This window comes from Chelmon rostratus, chromosome 2 (genome assembly GCF_017976325.1).
Source record: "Chelmon rostratus isolate fCheRos1 chromosome 2, fCheRos1.pri, whole genome shotgun sequence".
Taxonomy (NCBI): domain Eukaryota; kingdom Metazoa; phylum Chordata; class Actinopteri; order Chaetodontiformes; family Chaetodontidae; genus Chelmon; species Chelmon rostratus.
Genome location: NC_055659.1, coordinates 28,217,965 through 28,240,369, shown reverse-complemented (window position 1 = coordinate 28,240,369; position 22,405 = coordinate 28,217,965). Strand labels below are relative to the sequence as shown.

At 43.7% G+C, this 22,405-nt stretch overlaps 1 protein-coding gene across 6 annotated transcripts in view; it reads left to right on the top strand.

Moving 5' to 3' along the window:
* The window catches only part of iqsec1b (IQ motif and Sec7 domain ArfGEF 1b), a 58,713-nt gene extending 36,308 nt beyond the window's left edge, over window positions 1-22,405 (top strand). For 5 of the 6 annotated variants that reach the window (XM_041946847.1, XM_041946838.1, XM_041946820.1 and 2 more), the window contains exons 2-14: window positions 2,689-2,968; window positions 6,067-7,328; window positions 7,911-8,072; window positions 9,543-9,665; window positions 11,166-11,332; window positions 11,822-11,961; window positions 12,658-12,687; window positions 12,878-13,003; window positions 13,100-13,199; window positions 13,688-13,849; window positions 13,980-14,156; window positions 15,607-15,656; window positions 17,667-22,405. In XM_041946847.1, the coding sequence (XP_041802781.1) occupies window positions 6,073-7,328; window positions 7,911-8,072; window positions 9,543-9,665; window positions 11,166-11,332; window positions 11,822-11,961; window positions 12,658-12,687; window positions 12,878-13,003; window positions 13,100-13,199; window positions 13,688-13,849; window positions 13,980-14,156; window positions 15,607-15,656; window positions 17,667-18,200 (3,027 nt within the window). In that variant the 5' untranslated portion in view covers window positions 2,689-2,968; window positions 6,067-6,072 and the 3' untranslated portion in view covers window positions 18,201-22,405. The remainder of the gene's footprint in view (window positions 1-2,688; window positions 2,969-6,066; window positions 7,329-7,910; window positions 8,073-9,542; window positions 9,666-11,165; window positions 11,333-11,821; window positions 11,962-12,657; window positions 12,688-12,877; window positions 13,004-13,099; window positions 13,200-13,687; window positions 13,850-13,979; window positions 14,157-15,606; window positions 15,657-17,666) is intronic. The other variant, XM_041946829.1, reaches the window with a different exon arrangement.

Genomic DNA, 22,405 nt, shown 5'->3' with positions numbered 1-22,405 from the left:
AGCCTACCTCACTGCGACTTGGCTGAAGGGCGGCAATAAATAACAAAAGACACAAGGTTGTTTCTCATGGCCTTGCTAATAAGTCATATGAGGGGATCATTGTCAGTGCCTTCTTCCAAATCTGAAATGATTGTGACAAAAATAATTCATTTTACCGATCTACCAACACACACTGATACCTTTAGGCACAAAAACTACCGGAGTGAGCTTGGGAAAAGGTTGCAATCGTCTTTTTCACTAAGAAAGGTTGACTTTGAGCTGGAATCTGGATGTGTTTGACCGGACTTAATATAAAGACGGGAAGCAGCTAGCCTGTCTCTCTCAAAAGTTCAGAAATCTGCCTGATTATGTCAGCTAGGTTCTCCTCATTCGCCAAAAAATGTGAAGTGAAATGTGGCATCTGAGCTGTGCATGAATGATACAGACTGGATGTGATCATGTGTGGTACTGTGTTGACACAGGCTAATAACAGACATCATTCATTACCACTCATTTCACCTGTATTTACTGCTCTGAGCCTCCTCTGGACATCAAATCTCTTTCCTGTGAAAGCTTTTATTCTGGCCTTTACTATCTAACCTTGACACACTCTCCCACAGAGATTTGAGGTATCTGACAAGGTTATGCAGTGATAGATGCCTCTAGATGGGCGTCCTCGTTCTGAGCCTTTCCACTTCATCCATCAGTGTTTGACAAACAAGATGAAACGATATTGATCATATTTTGCACAAAAAAAAAGTTGCTTTAAAGTAGAGCTCACATTTCCACTATAGACTGTAACCGGCGGGGTGAAGCTCAGGAGATCAGCAGTCGTTTTTTAAAGTCCGGGCCCGTAGCTACATTATAATGTCAGCTGGCTTTGTTTGATGAATTAGAGACATTTTTCTCTCTCAGACTGATTGACTGGGCTGTTGATACAAGGTCAGATGGTACACAGGTAATAGGCCTGAATTTGTTTGCTTCCCTCTGATAGAGGCATCATGAGCTACTGCTGTGTGCAACTGATCACTGACAGCCCCGTCGCAGAGAAAGTACCCTTTATATACAACTTTACAACAACAAGTGTGTTTCTGAGACAAACATAGGACCTTTAAACATAGTGAGGAAATGTTGTTACTAACATAGTCCTAGCAACTACAGCATTCTGCAACTTCTTATGTCGTTTGGACACTGACAGCAGTGAGTCAGAGAAAGATTATGGCCTGTTTTAATACAGAAAAAGACTTAAGATTTTTAACCAAAATCAGGATCTTTCCCAAACCTAGACCAAAGTGCTTTTGTTGGTCAAACCTAACCACAGCCCTGCATTAAGATGTCACAGTCCTTCACTTTGCGGTACAATAAAACGTGTTGTTTAATTGCCTCAAACAAGCGTTGTCTCTGAACACAATCCAGGCAGCGATTATGTTGTCACTGCATCGTCATTACGAATGCAAATTAGTTGTCTGTCAACATAATTTCTAGCAGGCAGGATCGTCAGTGAAGGAAGTACAGTATGTTTTATTCGCACTCACCATGAACCACCTGCAAGGCCCAGTTCAGTGCCCACTTCTCGAGTTAGACGTTGGTTGGACACAGCTCTTTGTCTCTGTGTGATTTTATCTAATAGTCTGTCATTACGTCTGCGGAGCTGCATGAATAACGCCCACGGGTCTTCTGGTTGCAAAGCATTAATTGTGGAAGTAATCTGAGCAGTTTATGAAATGATTCGCAACAATCACTGGGATGTTGTCACTTTGTGCGCTCAAAATGTATTCACTGTAGTTTAGGACATGCTCAGATGCAGGTCTTGTTCTCTCATCAGCAATCACTCTTTGCTGAGATGACTGCTGATGCATTTAATTAAAACGTATGAAATGCTTTTTTATATCGTTGTCCAGCTCTGTCTCTCTATAAAGAAAAAAGCATAACTTCTCTGTCTCTTGTGAGGGTCGGCTTCTTATTTCACATATTCAGGAAGCTCAGATTAGGTTGCTGTTTTTCATTCCAGTAAAAACAGCATTGATTCCTCAAAGTAGTAGTTATTGAGCTGTGTCCAGGCTGCAAAGCAGAGTGCATTTAGCCCTCTCAGGTAATCACAACAGTCTAAGAGGTGTGGAGGAAATGAACAGATCTGTGGTTGACATTTAACCGCTGCAGTGGCACGGCCAGTCATTGCTCAACACCGCAGAGCTTTATCCAGTCATCTGTCCAGGCTGGTGTTGGCGCTGCTGCGAGACAAAGATCCTTATTGAGCTTAATATTAACAGCACTGCTTCAAATGCTTTAATCACTCTGGACTTTGTCTCTTTGACAAAGACTTTGATTTGTAGATAACAAGATTGAGCTTCTGATAATGTCATAGGGATATCAGTGTTTGTTGTGGTTTATGTTTGTTCTTTGCTATCCATAATTTATTTATAGGCATTTAATTTCCTCTAATAAAGATTCAGTGGTACAGACTTAAAGTTGCTTCGGATGACTTGAGGTATTTTCTGCACTGGGAAGGGAGTGTGCAGAGAGACAGGCAGCACTCTGCAGACTGCTGCTATAAATTCTCTCGCTCATATTTATACCCTGGCAGCAGTATCAAAGTTCACTTTTTCTGTCACATGCTCCTTCCTGAAACACAGCACAGTGCAAGCTCTCAGGAAAATGACTTAGCAAACTAACCCAGTGTGCTCTGTGTGTGTGTGTGTGTGTTGGCAGTGTGGAAGGTGATGCTCCAGGCAGCGAGGTGGGCGCCTCTGTGGACCCCAGCAGCGGCTACAGTTGCGTCCCAGTGACCCGCAGCGGCGGGCTCGGTCCCGACCACCTGGACAGCCAGCTCTACGGACACATCTTCCTGCCCGGCCACCCGCGGCCCCGTCGCCCCAAGCTCCAGCACTCCCAGTCCATCCTCCGCAAGCAGGCAGAAGAGGAGGCCATCAAGCGCTCCCGCTCGCTGTCCGAGAGCTATGAGCTCTCATCAGACCTACAGGACAAGCAGGTGCGGGGGGGGGGGGCATTCACAATGACAGGGACAGCTTCCATCTGTAGACACTTAATACACGGATAAGCTGTATAATTGAAATGATACAGCAATATTAATAAGAACAATAGATTATCTATCATAATTTTATGTAATTTTTATATATTATATTTTTCCCATCTCTTATCTTATTGTTTTGGGTTTCCAGCTGTACTGTTTTGGTTCAGTCTCAGTGCAACAGGCAGCTTTGTGTCTGCTGGATGTGTAAGTAGGAAGCTATTTGTTAGTATGTTGGCCCTAACAGCTTATAACATAACATACCACTGATGTGTTTGAACAGTAGGATCATATCCCTACAACATAATCCCACTGAAGGTTGATAAAGGATCACATTGATGTATCAAAGTTGAAGTATCCCCCAGCCATAATATGTGTGGTTTGCTTTGTCACATGTTCAAAACATGTTCCTACCATGCAACGTACTTGGCCTGCATAGATGGACAGGAACATAGCTCCACAAAATCCAGTAGTAACTAATGCAAGAGGAGCTACCCAAACCAAGATACCACAATACAAATACACATGTTTGATCTCCATCTTTCCAACTGTGTTGTTTGCTTCCATGAAATGTGCAAAAGATCTTCACTCGATGCCACTAATAGGGCTGCAAATGCATTGAAGACATTCAAATCTAATGTGCAAAACAAGCAAATCACAGCCAGCAGCAGATCAGTAGTAGGAACTATATTCTGTAGTGTCATACCAGTAAGCATGTCCTGACAAATGATCAAACAGCAAGCAAAAGCCTCACATGTGAGGTCATTCTGATTGCAGATCTTATCTCAAGTGTGCATAAAACAGTCACAGTGTTTCCTGATTCCAGAGTAACGTGATCCTTTCTTGATTGGATGTCTTGGTTTCAGGAGTTTTTCTCTTCTGTTGACTGCACATCCTGTTTAAATCTAGTGGATACTTGTTAATGATGAAATCAGTTGCGTTATTCAGTGTGTCTACAGCCTGCTGGGCTTGCTGTGAATAAACCCTTTGTGATTTTAACTGAACTGACATCCATTCAGTTTTATCAGAGTTATGGGACTGACCTACAGCTACGCCACAAATGCTTCTTGCTTTTTTCTGCCCAGTTATATATTTGTGTCATATATAAGCTGCAAAATAAAGGTCCTCACAGGCCTAATAATTTGGACCGGGTTCAAAAAAGGACCCATGCTCTATTTGTTTATTTTACATATCGACACACACACCTGAGACCCGCAGCAACAAAATTGGGACCCTACTACAAACTGAGTGGACCCATGAAGACCTCCAGTGCAAGGTCACAATACAATAACTGCTGGATAACGCCATAACGAATCAAAACATGACAAATTTCCCTTCTGAATTATACATTAGAAATACATGAAAACAAACTCCAACTGTAATACGAGATATGAATTACATTGTCATCTTATTATTTTCTGAATATTATTATATTATATGTTATATTGTTATATATTATAATTGTTGTTAGTCTGAAGCCTTTCACAGGAGTCAAATAAAAGTTCTATCACAGTCGTCTGGTTTGGCCTTGTTGCCATATCAGCTGCAGCTGTGTGGAAAGGCCTCTGGTCCTCTTATTAAGCAGTGAAAGTCGTAGCCTGTTGGACTGAGACTCGTGGTGTAGTCCACGTTCCTGGTGGCAAATTTGAGTCAACTTGTCTCCTTGGTCCTCACATGGTGCAGGCAAACATGATTAGTGTCATTCTACTCCACCAGTCCACAGGTGGAAAACTGGGTCAGTGTGTAACAAGCACAAAGCTGAGAGAGTGGGGTGCACCATCCTAATTATACTGTAGGTATATCACTTTAGTCTAATGATCTCATTTCAGTTTAGTGCACACAATGTAAAATACGCCTGACTGATCCCTTTCAAGTGTACTAAGTTTCATCCCTGTTGTCATGAAAGCTGCACCCACCATTAATCAGTTTATATTTCAGTACATCTTTTCTAGTAAATCTTTACTACGTCTTCATTTTTTGTCTCTTTATGGTCATTTTTATCTAACTGCACTGTAGCCCCAAACCATAATCATATTTTCCCTCTAAATCTTGTTTGTGGTTGTTCTTCCAAGAGCAATTCGTCATCATTATTTGGGCCATTACCAGTTTATCGGCCAAACTGGGTTTCCATCACAATTCGACATTATCCATCTTCTCTCGGGGTCAATTTTAGTCTAATGCTTTAAATTCCAGCCATTTTTAAATGCCATCACCACTCTTCGTGAGTTATTTAAGCCATGACAAAAGCAGATAAGACAGCAGCATCATTCTTCTTTCTGTCTAAGCCATGTTTCAAACGTAACAGTCTTACTTTTGCAGCCAGATGAAAACAGCTTTTGTCCCACATTAAATTTTGTGGACCGAGAGTTATTTTAAGTGGCACACCTGCTGAAATCTATCTTTTGTGTCACAAACACTCACCATATATAGCTTGAAAAACCCTCTTTGAAGCTCTGAAGCTCTGCCAGAAGCATATTCAGTCATACTTTGGTGAAACTATGATGACTATGAGTATGGATGGAAAGCAGCGAAGTTACTTATTCCTCAAGTTTCCATGGATGTTTTCTCCTATAAAAAAAAAATACCTTGATGACTTTTTTTTTTTTAAACGTGACCAAATACTCAAGGTTTACTAACTGAGCCATCTCGATGACAATTTAGCAAACTCCATGTGTTGATAAAGACTGTGACATAAGGTTGAGACTTCTAGAAGGTCTAGTAGTGCGTTGAGCTTTGATTATTTTGTCACACTACTATTATGAAGGTCAGGAATGAACTTTCTCACTTGTTTTACAGCCACCTTTGTAAGCATAATAAAGAGATTCTTCTTCTGAGTCAAGTATCACTTAAACTTGTGTCCTAAAAGATACCAAAAACATTCCTTTCAGAACACTGTATGCCTTCTCGATCCCTGTTTTCACCTGGGATCAGTATTACGAGTTGTCCCATTACAAACAGAAGGTTGGATGGCTGTAAGGCCGCAGCTAAGGGACTGTTTATACTTTTCCCAGTTGTTTTCAGATGCATTTATGACACCAGCTTTTCTTCTGTTCCTGCAGGTGGAGATGCTAGAGCGTAAATATGGTGGGCGTTTCATAACCCGGCATGCAGCCCGCACCATCCAGACAGCCTTCCGCCAGTACCAGATGAACAAGAACTTTGAGCGTCTTAGAAGTTCTATGTCTGAGAACCGTATGTCCAGACGAATCGTCCTATCCAATATGAGAATGCAGTTTTCCTTCGAAGGACCTGAAAAAGTCCACAGCTCCTATTTCGAGGGAAAACAAGTCTCGCTAACAGATGACGGGACCAAAATCGGAGCACTGGTGCAGTCAGAGCATGGTGGGGAAATGGGCATGCAGGCCAAGACTCCCACGACACAGAGCGACTTCACAGACGCTATCACAGAGCTAGAAGATGCCTTCTCCAGGCAGGTCAAATCTCTAGCTGAGTCCATAGACGATGCTCTAAACTGTCGCAGTCTGCATGGTGACGACAACCAGCAGGAGCCAGGGAGAGGCCACCAGGACATGGACCGGGAGGTCAGCTGCCAGGTGAAACCTTCCCACAGTGCTTCAGAGCACCGCAAGCTGGACGAGATGACCGCGTCTTACAGCGATGTCACCCTTTACATCGATGAAGAAGAACTGTCACCGCCACTGCCCCTGTCTCAATCTGTAGACAGGCCCTCCAGCACAGAATCAGATTTGCGTCAGCGTTCCCTCAATTCTTCCCAGGACTACTGGTCACTGGCTCACAAAGACGAGAAAGGTGACACGGACACCAGCTGCCGCAGTACGCCATCTCTGGAGTGCCAAGAGCAGCGCTTGCGCGTGGACCACCTACCCTTACTGACCATTGAACCTCCGAGTGACAGTTCAGTGGAGCTGAGCGATCGCTCTGACCGCAGCTCTTTGAAGAGACAGAACGCATATGACCGGAGCCTCAGCAACCAGCAGAGCAGCCCCAAACACATCAGCCATAGCCTGCCACCCCGAGGGCCTTCCAGGGAAGAGGACGCCACCCGCCATCGACCACGACAGCTAGAGGCCCACCTGGCCATCAACGGCACCGCAAATCGGCAGAGCAAGTCGGAGTCCGATTTCTCCGATGGTGATAATGACAGCATCAACAGCACGTCCAACTCCAATGACACCATAAACTGCAGCTCTGAGTCCTCGTCCAGGGACAGCCTGAGGGAGCAGACGCTCAGCAAGCAGACCTACCACAAAGAGACTCGCAACAGCTGGGACTCACCCGCATTCAGCAATGACATCATTCGCAAGAGGCACTATCGCATTGGCCTAAACCTCTTCAACAAGTACGTAGACATCACTGCATCAGATCCTTTAGCAAGCCGCACACACAGATCCAGACACAATCCGATACATGCTGCTTACCCAATGAGGGACAGAAGAGGTTCTGTAAGTTAGATCCAGTGTCTGACTGTTTTTTATTGAAGAACCCAACATGAAACTCACGATAAATATGTAATGATGTTGCTTGAAACACAACTGTCTGTCTGCTCTGCTTAAAGTGCAAATGAGTCTGGGGCTCATTCTGCTCCACTTCATGCACAGCAATTCATCTGAGATTGTGTGACTCCATTTAATCATAGATGACTTTGGATTTGGTTTCATTCACAGTCAGCCATTAAGTTCCTTTTAATCATTTGTGATCAACACCGCAGAGAACAGTAGCTCCCTCCTCCCCACTCTGGGCCATCATCCCGTTCCACCACCTCCCTCCCTGCCTCCCTAAATCCTGTCCCTCATCTGACACACATTAGGCCAGGGCAGAAGTGCAGTGGGATAATCACAGATTTGGATTGTGTCCTCCCTCACGCCTTCCCCCTTCCCCTCTCTCTGTCTCTCTCTCTCTCTACCTTCTCCTGTGTCTCCAGGAAACCAGAAAAAGGCATCCAGTATCTGATAGAGCGAAACTTTGTTCCAGACACTCCAGTGGGTGTGGCCCACTTCCTGCTCCAGAGGAAAGGCTTGAGTAGGCAGATGATTGGCGAGTTCCTGGGTAACAGACAGAAACAGTTCAACCGAGATGTCCTCGAGTGAGTTTGTAGCAAGTAATATCTGTGTAACCTTTTTTTTTTGTCTCAACCCTGAAAACATGAAGTCTCTCCAAAGCGGGCTTTTAATTTGACTTGCCAACCGTGCCTGTGCACAGAATTTTATTTTACCTGCCTTCCAGGTACATAAACCATCATTTAGGTGCAAATAGGGTTGGCAGTTTGCAGTCTACACTCATTCAAATAGCCTTTTAGTTTCCGAGTGCTAAATAATGACTCAAGTTACACCCAGGAAGTAAGCAGAAATAGAATCCAGTCAGGAAATTCCTGTGATGCTCAGATAAACATACAGACCCCATTTATATTCGTCAGTCCCTTTTATAGAGAAGGGAAGCGTTAAAGATCATATTTTCCAGTATAGATTCTTTGCATCATTCAAATAGCGCCTCTACTTTATACTTATACTCTAAAGTGGACAGACTTATCTGAAACACACTGGAAGCACAGCAGCTCTATCTGAGCCCATTGAGATTCAGTGGAGGATAAGGCCAGAAAAGGGCCGTCAGTGTCAGTTTGACAGGCAAATCTAAAGGGCTCCTTGAGAAAATGTCTATAAATCCTGACATGCAAGGTATCAGGGCTCAGTCACAATCCTCACCTCAGCTGAGGAAAACGTTCTCCCTTTATTTAAATAGAAGTGTCAGTATCACAGTGGAAAACTTACCATTGAACCTGCAATTCCTGCATTAAAACCTGCAATAATCAATACTTTTAAATGAACAGCAGGCAAATGACAGTGTGTACTTAAAGAAGTTGCTTCCTGTGACCCACCCACAGAATCGTATCACCCAGCTAAAAAGCCGTTGAACCCGCTGTAGAGTATTTGCTCAACACCAGACCACAGACAGACAACTATTTGCTAACTCATTAGCATTAACAAGGTGATAATATGTCAGATATTTGTGTGATGTGGAGCCAAAAAATGATAAGCGCTGCTTTTAGTAAAAGTAAATGTGTTTGCAGTGGAATGTACTCAAGTATAAAAAGTTTAATTAGGCTACTGATAGCGACTTGCAGCTGGATGTCTATCTATAGGAATTACATTTTTAAACAAGGAAGCAAAGAAAAAAGGGAAAAAATGCAGAAAGTATGTTTGTAGAAAATTAACTGAATCTTTTCAGTTAATTTCCACAAAGTACATCATCAAGATGAAACAAGGCTGTGTTTCTGGAAAAAATATTGATTTTGGAGATGTTCTGCCTGATAGCAGCAGCCATATTTATGTCATATTTATGAATGTGAAAATGATCAAGGAGCTGTAATTGTGGAACAATAGCTGCAGTTGATGAATGTAGTCCCACAAATTACAGACAGTTACACATTACTGAATCTAATGCAGCTTTCTTGAACAAACAAGTTATTCCTGTTTGAAAGGATTGTATGTATTTTCCTATATAATTGTATTTTATGTAGTGTATTTCCCACTTTGCTTAATCGTATGTTTTCCACCAGCTGCGTGGTTGATGAAATGGACTTCTCAGCGATGGAGCTGGACGAAGCACTCAGGAAATTCCAGGCACACATCAGAGTGCAGGGAGAAGCTCAGAAGGTTGAGCGGCTAATAGAGGCCTACAGGTAAGAAACTCCTCGCCGGGGTTTTATCTCCAGCTCAGGCTCACTGATGGCTGGATCATGACAGTAATCACCTCAAGTCATGTAGTTTTTCCACAACAAGGAGGAGCAAATGGAGGTTTTCGGAATTAGGGTCTTGCATCAACTTAGACTAACTGAGGATTATGTAACAGGGTGATCGTTACCAGGTTCATTGCCAGGTCTAGTATTTTCCACCAACACAGCGTGTATGAATAATGGATGCACATGCAACAACACCATTACCCTCTAAAACAAGTGACACCAAAAAGTCACCGTCTTCCTTTAACACTCTGAGGCAAAGGAGGAGCAGTACAAAGCCATGCTGAACGCAGACACTGTTCCACCAGGTCTTTGCAAAAAATAATTTAGAGAAAATTAGTTCAAAAAGTTGAGGAAAACCTCCCTCAGGGCTGCTGATGGATGTTATTTGCCCCCTCATTTATTTACTCCGAACCTGTGGTAGAAAGGTGCTCCATGCCCACGGAGAATTAGCTTCGATCAGCACGGAGCAAGGACATTTCAGCCTCAGTAAACACCACAGCCACTGTTGCATTGGGGAGATAATGATAACAGATCATCTGGCACTTGCCTGCAGCACAGTCCAGATATGATCATGAATTCACTTTATGGTGGCTCAGAAAGCCGTTAAAGGGCCTGTCTGATGGCTGCAGGCTGTATTGACAGTCTTCAGTGGTACTGGCTCATTGTGCTTTTGACTTGAGGCTATGAAGCATTATTTAACTGTATATGACCGCAGCTCAGATGGTAGCGAGCTCAATGTCTGTATTGATATTGATATTCCTGCCCATAAGAGGAAGTAACAGGGAACATTAAGGTATTTTGACTTTGTCCTTGATCTCCACAATGACAAACTATCTGTCTCCTGTGTTCTGTTGGATCTAATGTTAGTGCTGTGTCCAAGTACTTTACAGTAATATTCCTCACTTTTAATGGAATAAAGTAGAACCGATAATGACAAAAGGGCATAGTTTTTAACTGTTTTTTACAAAAGGATATCATCATTTTTTGGACATATTAGTGGAAAAATGCCTTTTAGTGGGCGTTTCTTATGACATCAGTTGAGTGACAAGAGAGAGCCAGCTTTGTTAGGAGGACTTCCGCAGTGTACGATGGACTGAAATACATATCAGTACAGGGCATTACTTCATTCCATTCAAAAAGCCACACATCTGTTAGTCTTTCGAGAAAACCCACTGTGATGTGTCAATGAAGCCTGACAGCCTAGCTTGATGACTAGCATCATCATCCACTAGCTGTTTCATCAGTCAATCAGTACCAGCATTGTTCATCTGTACCAATAACATAGGGGACAGCAGAACAATAATAGATTAAGATGACTCTTGTTGGAGATTACATTTTAAAAGAAACACAGAGGAAATATATATCAATTTCTCAGCAAGCACAATTTCAGTTCAGTTTAATTCGACTCTAAATTTTCCGTGTTCAATATCCTCCTCACAGCCAACGATACTGCATCTGCAACCCCGGTGTGGTGCGACAGTTCAGGAACCCAGACACCATCTTCATCCTGGCCTTTGCCATCATCCTCCTCAACACAGACATGTACAGCCCCAACGTCAAGCCCGAGAGGAAGATGAAGCTGGAGGACTTTGTTAAGAACCTTCGAGGTACTTTGTTCTCCCGTCCTGCACCCCGTCCACCTTATGTATTAATATTCTGCTCAAATTGGGTTTTGTGCATGCACTGTGCCTTGATTAATGGCTGTGTCAATAATATATTTGTGTGTGTGTGTGTGTGTGTGTGTGTGTGTGTGTGTGTGTGTGTGTGTGTAAGTCATGGTCAAGAAAGCCCTGCTGTTGAGGCAAAGCACTTTTTAGTTGCCCTCAACAGATTTTGAGGGTATTAGAGGGGGCTTTGTGGCATGGCTAACTCATTTCTCTGCCTATTGGAGTGTCAGTAATTAAAGTACAGTATTGAGTGGAGGATAAATACTCGTCCTCAGAGAGCTCTGAAGGACATTTCTGTCTGTACTGTGAGAAATATGTGCAGTGCAGCGGTATGCAAGTCAATTCACGGGTTCATCAGCTCTCGTAAATCTGTGAATTAATCATTAATCCTTCTCTTTTGCTCTCTCTTTGCCTCTCATCCTCTGACAGGAGTGGATGATGGGGAGGACATCCCCAGAGAGATGCTGGTAGGGATATATGAGCGGATTCGCAAGCGAGAGCTCAAGACTAATGAAGACCATGTGTCCCAGGTTCAGAAAGTGGAAAAACTCATTGTTGGAAAAAAGCCGGTGAGTTTGAGTTTGCCCTTGAGCTGCTGCACATCGACTGTGACCACTTTTATCTTCCGCCTCCATTCAAGAGCTGAATCTAGCAGGAGCATGCAGAACCACATTACCCAATGTACCTCTGAGCTGTCGCAGAGCACTCGCTTATTCATGACCAACATCCTCTAAAAATGAACAGAAATGAAGGAGCATTCTTTACTTTCTTCGCTGTGTGACTCATCGATTCTTCATGGCCAGAGACCCTCACACTGAATGACTGTAATATGTCTTTTGGCCTAAGTGAAGTGCCGTCTGACAAGCCCTGTATTAATAAATGAGACAAACAGGCTCACACCCAATGATCGTGAAAAGCATTCATTTGAAACCCCTTCCCTTCCGTCCACTGATGTCCTTTTCATCAAACTAACTCCACTTTAGTGGCACAAATCAGCAGAAGTCCAAGGCACCTCGACGATGTCACGATCATAAAGGTCAACACAAGCCGGCAACACAACATATTAAAAGAGTAATGTGAGCGATACATAAATGTTTGCTCTGTGATCCATGAAACTAGTTCTCGTGATTTTATATTTGGCCCGTATTTCTTTTCGCACATTACTTGGAATGTCTTTCCTTTGATGTATAGTGAAATTGAAAGTTTCCGTATGTGTTCACTGAGCCCTGTGAAATAACTCTGGTGCGTATCTCTCACTCACACAGATCGGCTCGTTACACCATGGTCTGGGCTGTGTAAGTATTACTCTTTCTGTCATCTGCATCGTATGGTTGAGTGGAAATATTTGTGAAATACCCAGAGTCTTTATGGAACAGATGTAAACACTGTGGAATTCATAAACTTATATTTTTGCCAGTCTACCTTGAAAGCCTCAGTGAGGCAACGAGAGACCAACTCAGAAATGATGCTGTGCTGTGTGTGCAGGTACTATCCCTTCCCCACAGGAGACTGGTCTGTTACTGCAGACTTTTTGAAGTGCCCGACCCCAACAAACCACAAAAGTTGGGCCTGCACCAAAGGGAGATCTTCCTGTTTAATGACCTGCTGGTGGTACGGTAGACATTATTCTTCCAGCACATTGAGAACACACTTGGGCATTCCGCTGAAAGAGTCTAAACCACAGTATATGCTCTCCTTTTTTCATAGGTTACTAAAATTTTCCAAAAGAAGAAGAACTCTGTGACGTACAGCTTTCGGCAGTCCTTCTCACTTTATGGCATGCAAGTGCTGCTCTTCGAGAATCAGTGTAAGTGCCGTGGAGACTTTAGTGTTAGCTCTTTGTAAAGGCATCAGTGTGCTTCAAACAAACTAGCTTGTGCAAGAACACATCTAAAGGCTGAGGAGTTCATGACTGTATGGAGTGGCAGGGTGAAAACCCTGTCGTCATGGAGAGGGACCCTACTTGATCATTTGTACATTACACTTCTGAGACAGTCTCTCCTCAAATGAGCTGGCAGTTTTGCTGTCATTTGTAAAAAGAAAGTTTGAGAGAGAGATCCTGATCCGCACATCAATCCCTGCAGGAAGTGGGCGTGGTTGTCAGACAGGCGCCCTCGCCTGGTGTCTGAAGAGAGAGGGGGTTTCAGACAGTGTTTGATGATCCAACAAGCATTTTGTTTCAAGCGTACTGACACCTTAATGGTAGCAGAAGTGCTGTCTGTTATGGAAGCAGCCTATTTCTGTGGACGCCCTCAGTGACCTGCGCGTTTAAGTGTTGATATCGCCACTCTTCAGATTATCCCAATGGAGTCCGTCTGACCTCGGCCATTCCCGGAGCTGACATCAAAGTCCTCATCAACTTCAATGCGCCCAATCCTCAGGACCGCAAAAAGTTCACTGACGATTTGCGAGAATCTATTGCTGAAGTCCAAGAGATGGAGAAGTATCGGATAGAATGTCAGTAAAAGTTAAAGGTTTTTCTTTAGATACCTGTGCCTGGCAAATATCCATCTTATGTTAGTCAAATAAAACATTTAAAAAAAGAGTCTGGATTTCTGTTAACACTGCATGTGTGTCTCCTCCACAGCTGAGCTAGAAAAACAGAAGGGAGTGGTGAGGCCCAGCATGTCCCAGACTTCAGGGTTAAAGAAGGAAACAGGCAACGGCAACCTGAGCCGAGCAAGCCTCGACGACAGCTACGCCATCGGCGAAGGTTTGAAGAGGAGCGCCCTCAGCAGCTCCTTACGTGACCTCTCGGATGCAGGTAAAATCGGGGGTTGCCATTGTAACGTGCTATCCCACGTCTTATCCCTCTCCTAGACAAAGTAGGGTTTATACCCAGGCTTGATGCTGGCATGATGCTCTTCACTCCTTTTGGGTGTTAACTGAATTGGAAACTTGGGAGAAGTGGAGTTCCTGTTCCTGTGCAGTTTGGTTTGGCAGCTTGCTGCAGCCGACCTGCCAATGCAGAGTCTGTCAGTGAACACAACCCCTGAGCCATGAAGCCGCGCACGCAAGGAGATAGAGATGGGTGTGTTTGCAAATGGGCCCAGGTGTAATTTACTAGAGGCTATCAACTAATAATCCTGTGTCACTGGCGGGGGAGGAGGCAGCGCTATGTAGGTCACTGTGATCAATTTGAGCATCTTAGCGGTAAGAGGAATTAATGTTGTGTGGTTGATTCAGGCGGGGTGCAGAGAGTCGCCTCCACGCTGCAGGGCTGCTCTGCACAAACACACTCAGAGAGCTCAACAACGGGTTCAGACTGGCAAAGAAACATCGGTGAATGAATTTAGATGCTTGCTTTTGATGCGTTTTGGGTCTTTATAGAGCCTGATCAGAGCTGGATTTTGAAGGCCTCTGTTTCCTTTAGGAGCTGTTTGTGCATCACTCAGTTAAAGTTACATTTACAAGATCTGAGGTTTATTTTGGTTTACTTAAAAGTGACTCATATTAATACCGCTTCCTCTACCCATAATGAGAACTCTACTCCTCACAGGTTTACAAGTATACATGGGGCCAGCTTGCCAGTTATGGGGAGTATTACTCAGCCCCTCTGTGGCTCCGGAGAACCCTGATGATGTCATCAGGGTAGTCTCAGTCTTGTCTCGGAGACTTTAAATTTAAAAAAAAAAAAATCCTCTATTAGAAACTGGAGGCATGGAGTTTGAAAGATGTGGACACTTACCAGACAGGGAGGGTCAAATAAAGAAGCATCATTGGTTGCATTATGGGAAATGTAGGATCCACTGTTTTTAGATTGTGACACATAATCCGGACTAAAATTCAGGATAGCCTCTGCTGCTTCGATATTGACCGTTCTTTTTTAATGTGTCTCTTGTGAGTCTTGTAACTTAAAGGATGTGCTAAAGTATTTTACTCCAGCCAGATTGCAAATCTCTACTGATGGAAAGTCTCCTGCCAGCTGTGCTTCATGTTGCAGTATAGACACGTTGAGAAATCTTAATCTTAAATTACCCAAGAGCCTAACCTTGTTGTGGAGTTGTAGCAGTGACTTGCTTCCTCCCTTTGCTTTAGTCCTTCTTCTCCTCCCTTTGCCATAGTGACAGTCTGCTGCTAGCTAGTCATGTGCCACTTTCATCACCTTAGGGTGTTAGCACCCCCCCACCCCACCATATTGGACAGAAGGGATATGTGCACCTTCACGTGTTTGCCAGGCGTGTCTAATCTGTCATGTTACATGTCCTGGGCAGGCAAGCGTGGGAGACGCAGCAGTGCAGGATCACTAGACAGCAATATGGAAGTAAGTAGGATGCAGTGGATGCTGAGCTGTCCTCTGACTTCATGTTGTTCGCTCCGAACACACAAGTGTCTGTTTTTTGTTTCTTTGTAGTTTGAGTTTTTTCTGTTTTGGTGGTGTTTCGTCGTGCACTGTGCATGCACTGGGCTGAACCGGAATGATCCGCTGTGGCTGACACATGTTAACCCCCGATGCACACAGCATGAGATGACTAATACACTGACTGACACTGACTCACGTTAGGGCTGCTTTGTGTTCATGTTACACTCTCACCTTTGAGTCATCCTCTTTTGTGTAGTGGAGTCGTAGATTTTTAGCTGTCGCCTGAATTTTGTCCTTTTTTTTGTTTGCTGGAAGTGAACCTGGCTGTGCTTTGTCAGTTCCAGCCACTGCATGTCGCACAGTTTGAAGTGACCGACTCGCACGGCTTCCTTTCATTGACCCCTGACCTTGACAAGACGTTCCTCCCCTTTCCTTTTTTATTGTTATACTTAGCCAGCGGTGTACTGCAGTGAACAGAGGCACAGATGTTACACTATTAATATACTGCACACTCCCACAAGCCAGACAGTGTGAGTGACCCGGGCCATTTGTTTGTGGCTATCTGGGTTAGCTTGATCTAATTGTTGGTGACTTCAGTTCTTCAAAAATCCTTAAGATTGGTATAGTAACCACAGTTAATGAAGTCAGCTGTTAGCCACATATGAAGAATGGGGCACAGGTCCCTGTGTCCTCTGCTTTTGAGACTGCTTTGTGTGTCAGTATTCAGTATATAAAATGAAACTCAGTGTTTCTGCCAACAGCACCCACACAAAGTGCAAAGATGAACAACCTGCACTCTGTATTGACAGTTTCTCATTGAACCTTTTAGCACCCACTGGTCCACCCTTGAAACACTGACACTACTAGAACTGTCACAGACAGCTTGTGCTATGATAAGCTGCATGAATTGCATGAATACAGAATGCATCGATAGATTTTCTCTAATCTTTTCGGTCATTGTGGCCTTTTAAAAAAGGAATACCCTGTTGTTAAAATAATCCACGTACGTCAGAGAATACAATTAAAAACATGCCGTTCTCCTATTGTCAAAGCAGTCTGATAATCCGACAGTACCATCAACCCTTTTCTGAGCAAGTCACTGCAGGAGTCAGGCTCTGATCAGTTCATTCAAACACTGGATCTACCGATGAATAGTTTAGTTTGCATGTTTTGCATGGCTCTGACAGATCTGCTTCATTTCTTTTACGTCACAAACCACAATGAGTGCTTTTGAGGTCATGTTTAGATCGTTCTGTATGTATCTGGTTATTCTGTGTTGTTTTGCCCTCATAAAAAGCTGCCTAAATTTGTGTTTGTCCTGCTGAGTGGGAGTGCATAAACATCAGTTAACTCAGTAGTGCACTCACAGTGAACCTAAACTTCACAGCACTGCATACAAATGTGTGTGCTGTATACAGGCTGTGGTTTCAGATTGTTCTATAATGTGAGGGCACATGAAAATTAGAGAGGATACCGTAACCTTGGAAACCAGATATAAGAGTGGCAGGAGCTCAAAGCAGCATCAGCAGTCAGAGCGAGAGTCTGAAGACTTACAGAAGAAGCAGTTCATGACAGTGCAGACAGCACAGGCTCCGACGAGCTCAGCAAACTGAGCCCCCGAAACCATTTAGAGAGAGCCGACCGTGAGACGTTAGCATGGATAGACAAACAAAGGCAGTGAACCGGAAAAGGAAATGGAGAAGCTTTTCCACAAGGCAGCACAGGCAATCGTGTGAGATTTGAGATCAGCTGTAGCTGGTCGTGGAGTCGGTGCTGCTGTGCGAGGAATTTGACAAGCACGCTGCAGAAGCCAAAGCAACAGGGATCATGTGCTTTTCTTTCCACAAATAAGCCTTTTGATCCTTAAAAACGCAATGAAATTTGAATCCGCAGCAAGTATACCTTGACTCTTGTTCTGTTCCTGCTGGACTCGCTGTGTCTCTGTTGTGATCTGTGTCCTCTCTCTTGCAGGGGTCCATCATTAGCAGTCCTCACATGCGGCGGAGAACCCCCTCCAACCGAGACTGCCCTTCCCGCCACAGCGGCCAGTCCCTGCCCAACTCCTCTTCGCTGCTCGGATCTTTGTTTGGCACCAGGCGGATCAAGTCCCCCAGCCCCACCCCGCAGCCCCTGCACCCCACCCTCATCTCCCACACCCCTCACCCCGCCAACCTGCACCACACCGCCCGGGTGGAGACGGACACGCCGGTCCCCATGCATCACGCCCAGTTCTGCCACATGACCCAGAACCCCCCGCCTTACCACCACCACCACCACTATCACCCGCCAGCCCACTTGCAGCACCCTCCACACCAGTACCACCCGCCCCCTTCTCACGGCCAGCAGCAGCCCTACCCGCCTCACCCGCAGCACGGCCACGGGAGCCACCCGCCACTCTCCTCCCACCCGGCTCATGGCTCCCACCACCACGGCCCGCCGTCAGCACCCCCCCAGGCAACCAGCAGCACCAAGCCCAAGCACAGCGGTATCAGTACGGTGGTCTGAGGTGCACAGGGGCTCTCCGAGCTCCCTGACTGAACTCTGATTTTATTCCGAGGCTCGCGCTGACGTGACGGTCGCACTGTGCATCGTTAGTCTGGGGATGTGAAGCCAGACGAGATCCTGTGCCTCCTTCAGCATCTTTTGTCACTGGGGCAGTTTATTCAATATAAACACGTTTCTTTTCTGGTTGCTCCTTTCGTTTCATTTCAGGTCATAAGTCGTGTTTGCCTGCTTCAAGAGCAACAGAAAGCAACACAAAAGCATGCACAAAGACCACAACTACTGTTTCTCCTCAGTAAAGTAAAGGAACATGATCAAATATCCTGCTTACTAGTATTTTACACACAAAGTGAATAGTAATCTTGACTTTAATGCCTACAAAGTGATTTTATCTAGTGTGAGGGTGGTTTGGCTGAACAGACAGACAGACAGACAGACGGTCATCCTCAGCAGTAGCTGTACGAGTATTTAATGTAGCGGTAGCTCACAGTGCACTGTGATATCTCTTTTAGCAGTGATTAATGTGCCAATTATTGAATCATTTACTAATTTAGTCACAAAAATGCTTTATGTATATTGTGCATAGTATTTTGTAAAATAATATCAACTGTTATTATTCTAATTATTATTATTACAGAACAAATGGCATCAATTAAAACTTCTCAGTATTCTACTCGCACATAGGTGGCATAGTTTCACTGTTAGGAAAACAATCAAAGATTTTAATAGTTAGGGAATTCAGTAAGCTGGAACACTACTGTATGTGGTTGCCTTTGAGTTAGAACTGTGTGAAGACTGTTGAAGGCTGGTGCAGACGTGCACCCGGCCTGCACACAGTCTCATCCGCCGCACTTGTCTTTGGTTCGGGGTCGTCTCTCCTGCTCTGGAAAAAGGAAGCCACAGCGAGCTGCTGAGCAAACAGATTCATCTGAATGTCCGCCCTTCAGTACTGGCTGCTTGTCCGACATCATTTTATTTTTTTATCTATTTTTTTAGAGTCCGATAAACTATATAAAATGCTCTATATGTTGTACTGCAGCCTGGCGGGGTTCTTCAAGTCCGTTCTGCAGGAGGAGGAGGAGGTTTTTGGTGTTTTTTCATTGGAAACTGAAGGAGTCTGTGCGAACTGTGCAGCGGGGAAACAGCAACATGACTGTTTCAGTGTCTCTCCTGACGTGGAGGCTCTCAGCTGGCTGAGTGTGCCCTGTCCCTCTTTGGTTTCATTGTGCGTCTCCGGAGCAGCGAGCACGTCGTGCAGTGCTGTGTGCTCCCTCCATCGGACTTTTCCTCGGAGCCGCACGGACGCCACAGTACAAAAATCAATAATTATCATTTTGTGATGGTGATAGTACTCTTTGCTTCACTCACCACAAATGTCAGTTTTATATCAATCGTCTTTCTGACATATTATGGGATGGCTGGTTGTACCTCCCAGCCATCCTGTGCACAGCATCTGTGGTGTGTGCAGAGCGGAGGCAGGGGGCTGGTGTGCTGGAGCATATTTTCTGTTGAAAGTGATAGACACAGCACTTGTTCTACTTAGTTAATATCAATGGCTGAAGTTAGTCTGTATCCACTTAAAGACTATGAGATTGATTGTGTGTGTTTTTTTACTTGTCTGTGCAATATGTATTTACTTTTTGTGTAAGAGCAAATCTGGTGGTTGTTCCATTATGTTAGCTCTGTCAGTTTTGTCTTTTTTCCCCAACGTCCTTTGTCATTTCTTCCTCAATGTTTCGGTGAAGTACAAGTATCCACATGGGTTTGGAGGGACTGGACCTTCCACACTGATAAAGAATGTCAAAGAAAATAATTGCATGTAACAATGTATTTCGAGGCTATTTTCTAGCTATTGTGTATTCCCAGACTATATCAGTGTTACAGTTGACAGTTGTTAAAAATGAATGGTAGAATAGTTTTGACTTCTTCAATTACAGCTAACTGAAGTCAGCTATGTATTTGTGTCACTCCAGAGGATAACCAAATCTGTATCTTTTCCTGATCCACATACAGTAGTTTACTGGATCTTTAGTGTACAACAGTAGTTAAAGCTGGATGTTATCACAGCCGTGAGAGGAAAGATAGAGCAGGCGTGATGAAAGGTGTACTCTGTCATCTGGAAATCAGATTGATTGGACAGACAGCCATGAGTGTAATGAATGGAACTCTTTTATCTTCATATTTATCATCTGTCTCTGCCAGTGGCTCACACTTGTCGAGTGTCCAGTACATCAATATTCTTAGATACCTCTTTCCTAAAGGTTCAAGTTTTCAAGGTACCGCTTTCCAATATGGCACCCTTCATTAAGGCTTTAAAGGGCTGATTAATAAACGTAATTATCTAATAACTTTATAGATTGTTAATAAGTAATTTCTTAATGTTTTATACATTTTAATAAGCCATTCATAAGAACAAATTTTGGGTTGCCATGTTCTGAAAAAATCCCAGAGGCTGGTGTTTATCCTCTGCCAATGTTAGTCATATTTGCTGTCGATCAGAAGACCAGCTTGTTTTTGGCTGCGAAACCCAAATGATCATAGCAGGGCAGTGGAGAGGTCTGCAAACTAAAAAACATACGTGTAAACACTGTACGATCTAAAATAAACCAAAAAATCAGCTTTGTAAATGTTTGATGAGGAAGATAATGTACTGAACATGCTTGTCCGACCTCGTGAATACTCAGAATGCATTTTGGTGAGACATACTGAATGTAAACATCCAACTAAATGAGTATAAAGACAAAGCAGCTGCTATGCTTTGCAGGGTTTCCATTGAACAACACACAAAATGTCTTCACGTTTATGAAATAAAACATTAAGAGCACAGCTGCTGTTTCTTACAGCAAATGCCATATATGTATTGACACTGGCGTTTCTGACAAGACCTCACTGGAGGAGGATAAACCTGCCAGACACATTTTTCACAACCTGGCAACCCAAATATTCCTCTTACCAATTGCTTGTTAGCTACAACCTGCAAAGCCTCTAAAAAAGATGCGTATTAGACAGTGGTACCATATTTAAAATGTCGGTCTTGATTCAAAATGTATTTTGCAGGCTTTAAGTACTGTAGGCTACTCTAAAATCTAATATTTGTCTCCGATCTGTCAAACATACAGCATTTACAGCATTTAATTGAGCGTACTTTAGGTTCTAGTCAGAAAAGTGCCAATATAGCATGGTCATTACATTTTACATCAGTACCAAATAAGTAGGGACCAAACTGAATCGACCCACCACAAAACCACAGTTGACTAATCACTACTTCTGTCCTCAGACCCACAGTAAGTCTGATTACTAATTCAATGTTATGGAACAACGGTGCAGACACCAGCCAAGAAGAAACCAAGCTTTGTTGAACACTGAATATTAAACATGTGCTTTCAGTCACAACCCTCCACTTCCTTCAGACGACCGATCTGTCGTGAAACCTCTCCAGATTCCGTGTGAGGTGCTTTGTTGCATGCCATTGATGCCTACCGCTTTCTTTTTTCTTGTCTTTTCTTTTTCTTTTTTCTTTTTTAAGTGTTCTATTGAGCAGCGGGCTTGACTAAACACTCAATGTAGCTTTGATTTGTCCGACTGATGCTTGTTTACATTTAGATGATTTCTGGCCTGCTAGTGTGTCTTTTCATTGAAAGTTGTGTCATTCTCCTCCGGCATGCATTTCACCTCTGTTTCCACTGTACAGTCTAAAGACATGGCAGTATACTGCTGAGTGTAAATAGCAAATCCATCTGGGAAAATCTAATGTAGCTTGATATAGAGGGTCTGAAATGGAGGAAACATTTTAAGGGTGGGTAGTAAAGAATAAGAAAACATATGTAAATAGTCTGTAAATTATTATTATTATTATTATTATTATTATTACTACTCAATGTCTGCAGTTACATTAAAGCTGCATTCCTGCTCCCCTCTGATACTTACATAATCATTAACTGCTTCTCTCTGCCTCCGACAGGACTGAATTATCATAGGATCTAGAGATGAACAGCCAACTGTTACACAGTTAACACTGCTTCTGACTTATTTCCTGAGACGCTCCTGTACTCTCACACTCACAGCCCACTTTTGAAGTTAAAGGGAAGGGAGGAGTGCTCTTATTTTATTATGCATTCTGTTTCTAAGTAGACAAACCCCATTGATGTAAAACTAGTACTGTGACGATGTTGAGAACGCAAAATAAAGCGATATACTGTAAAACCTGA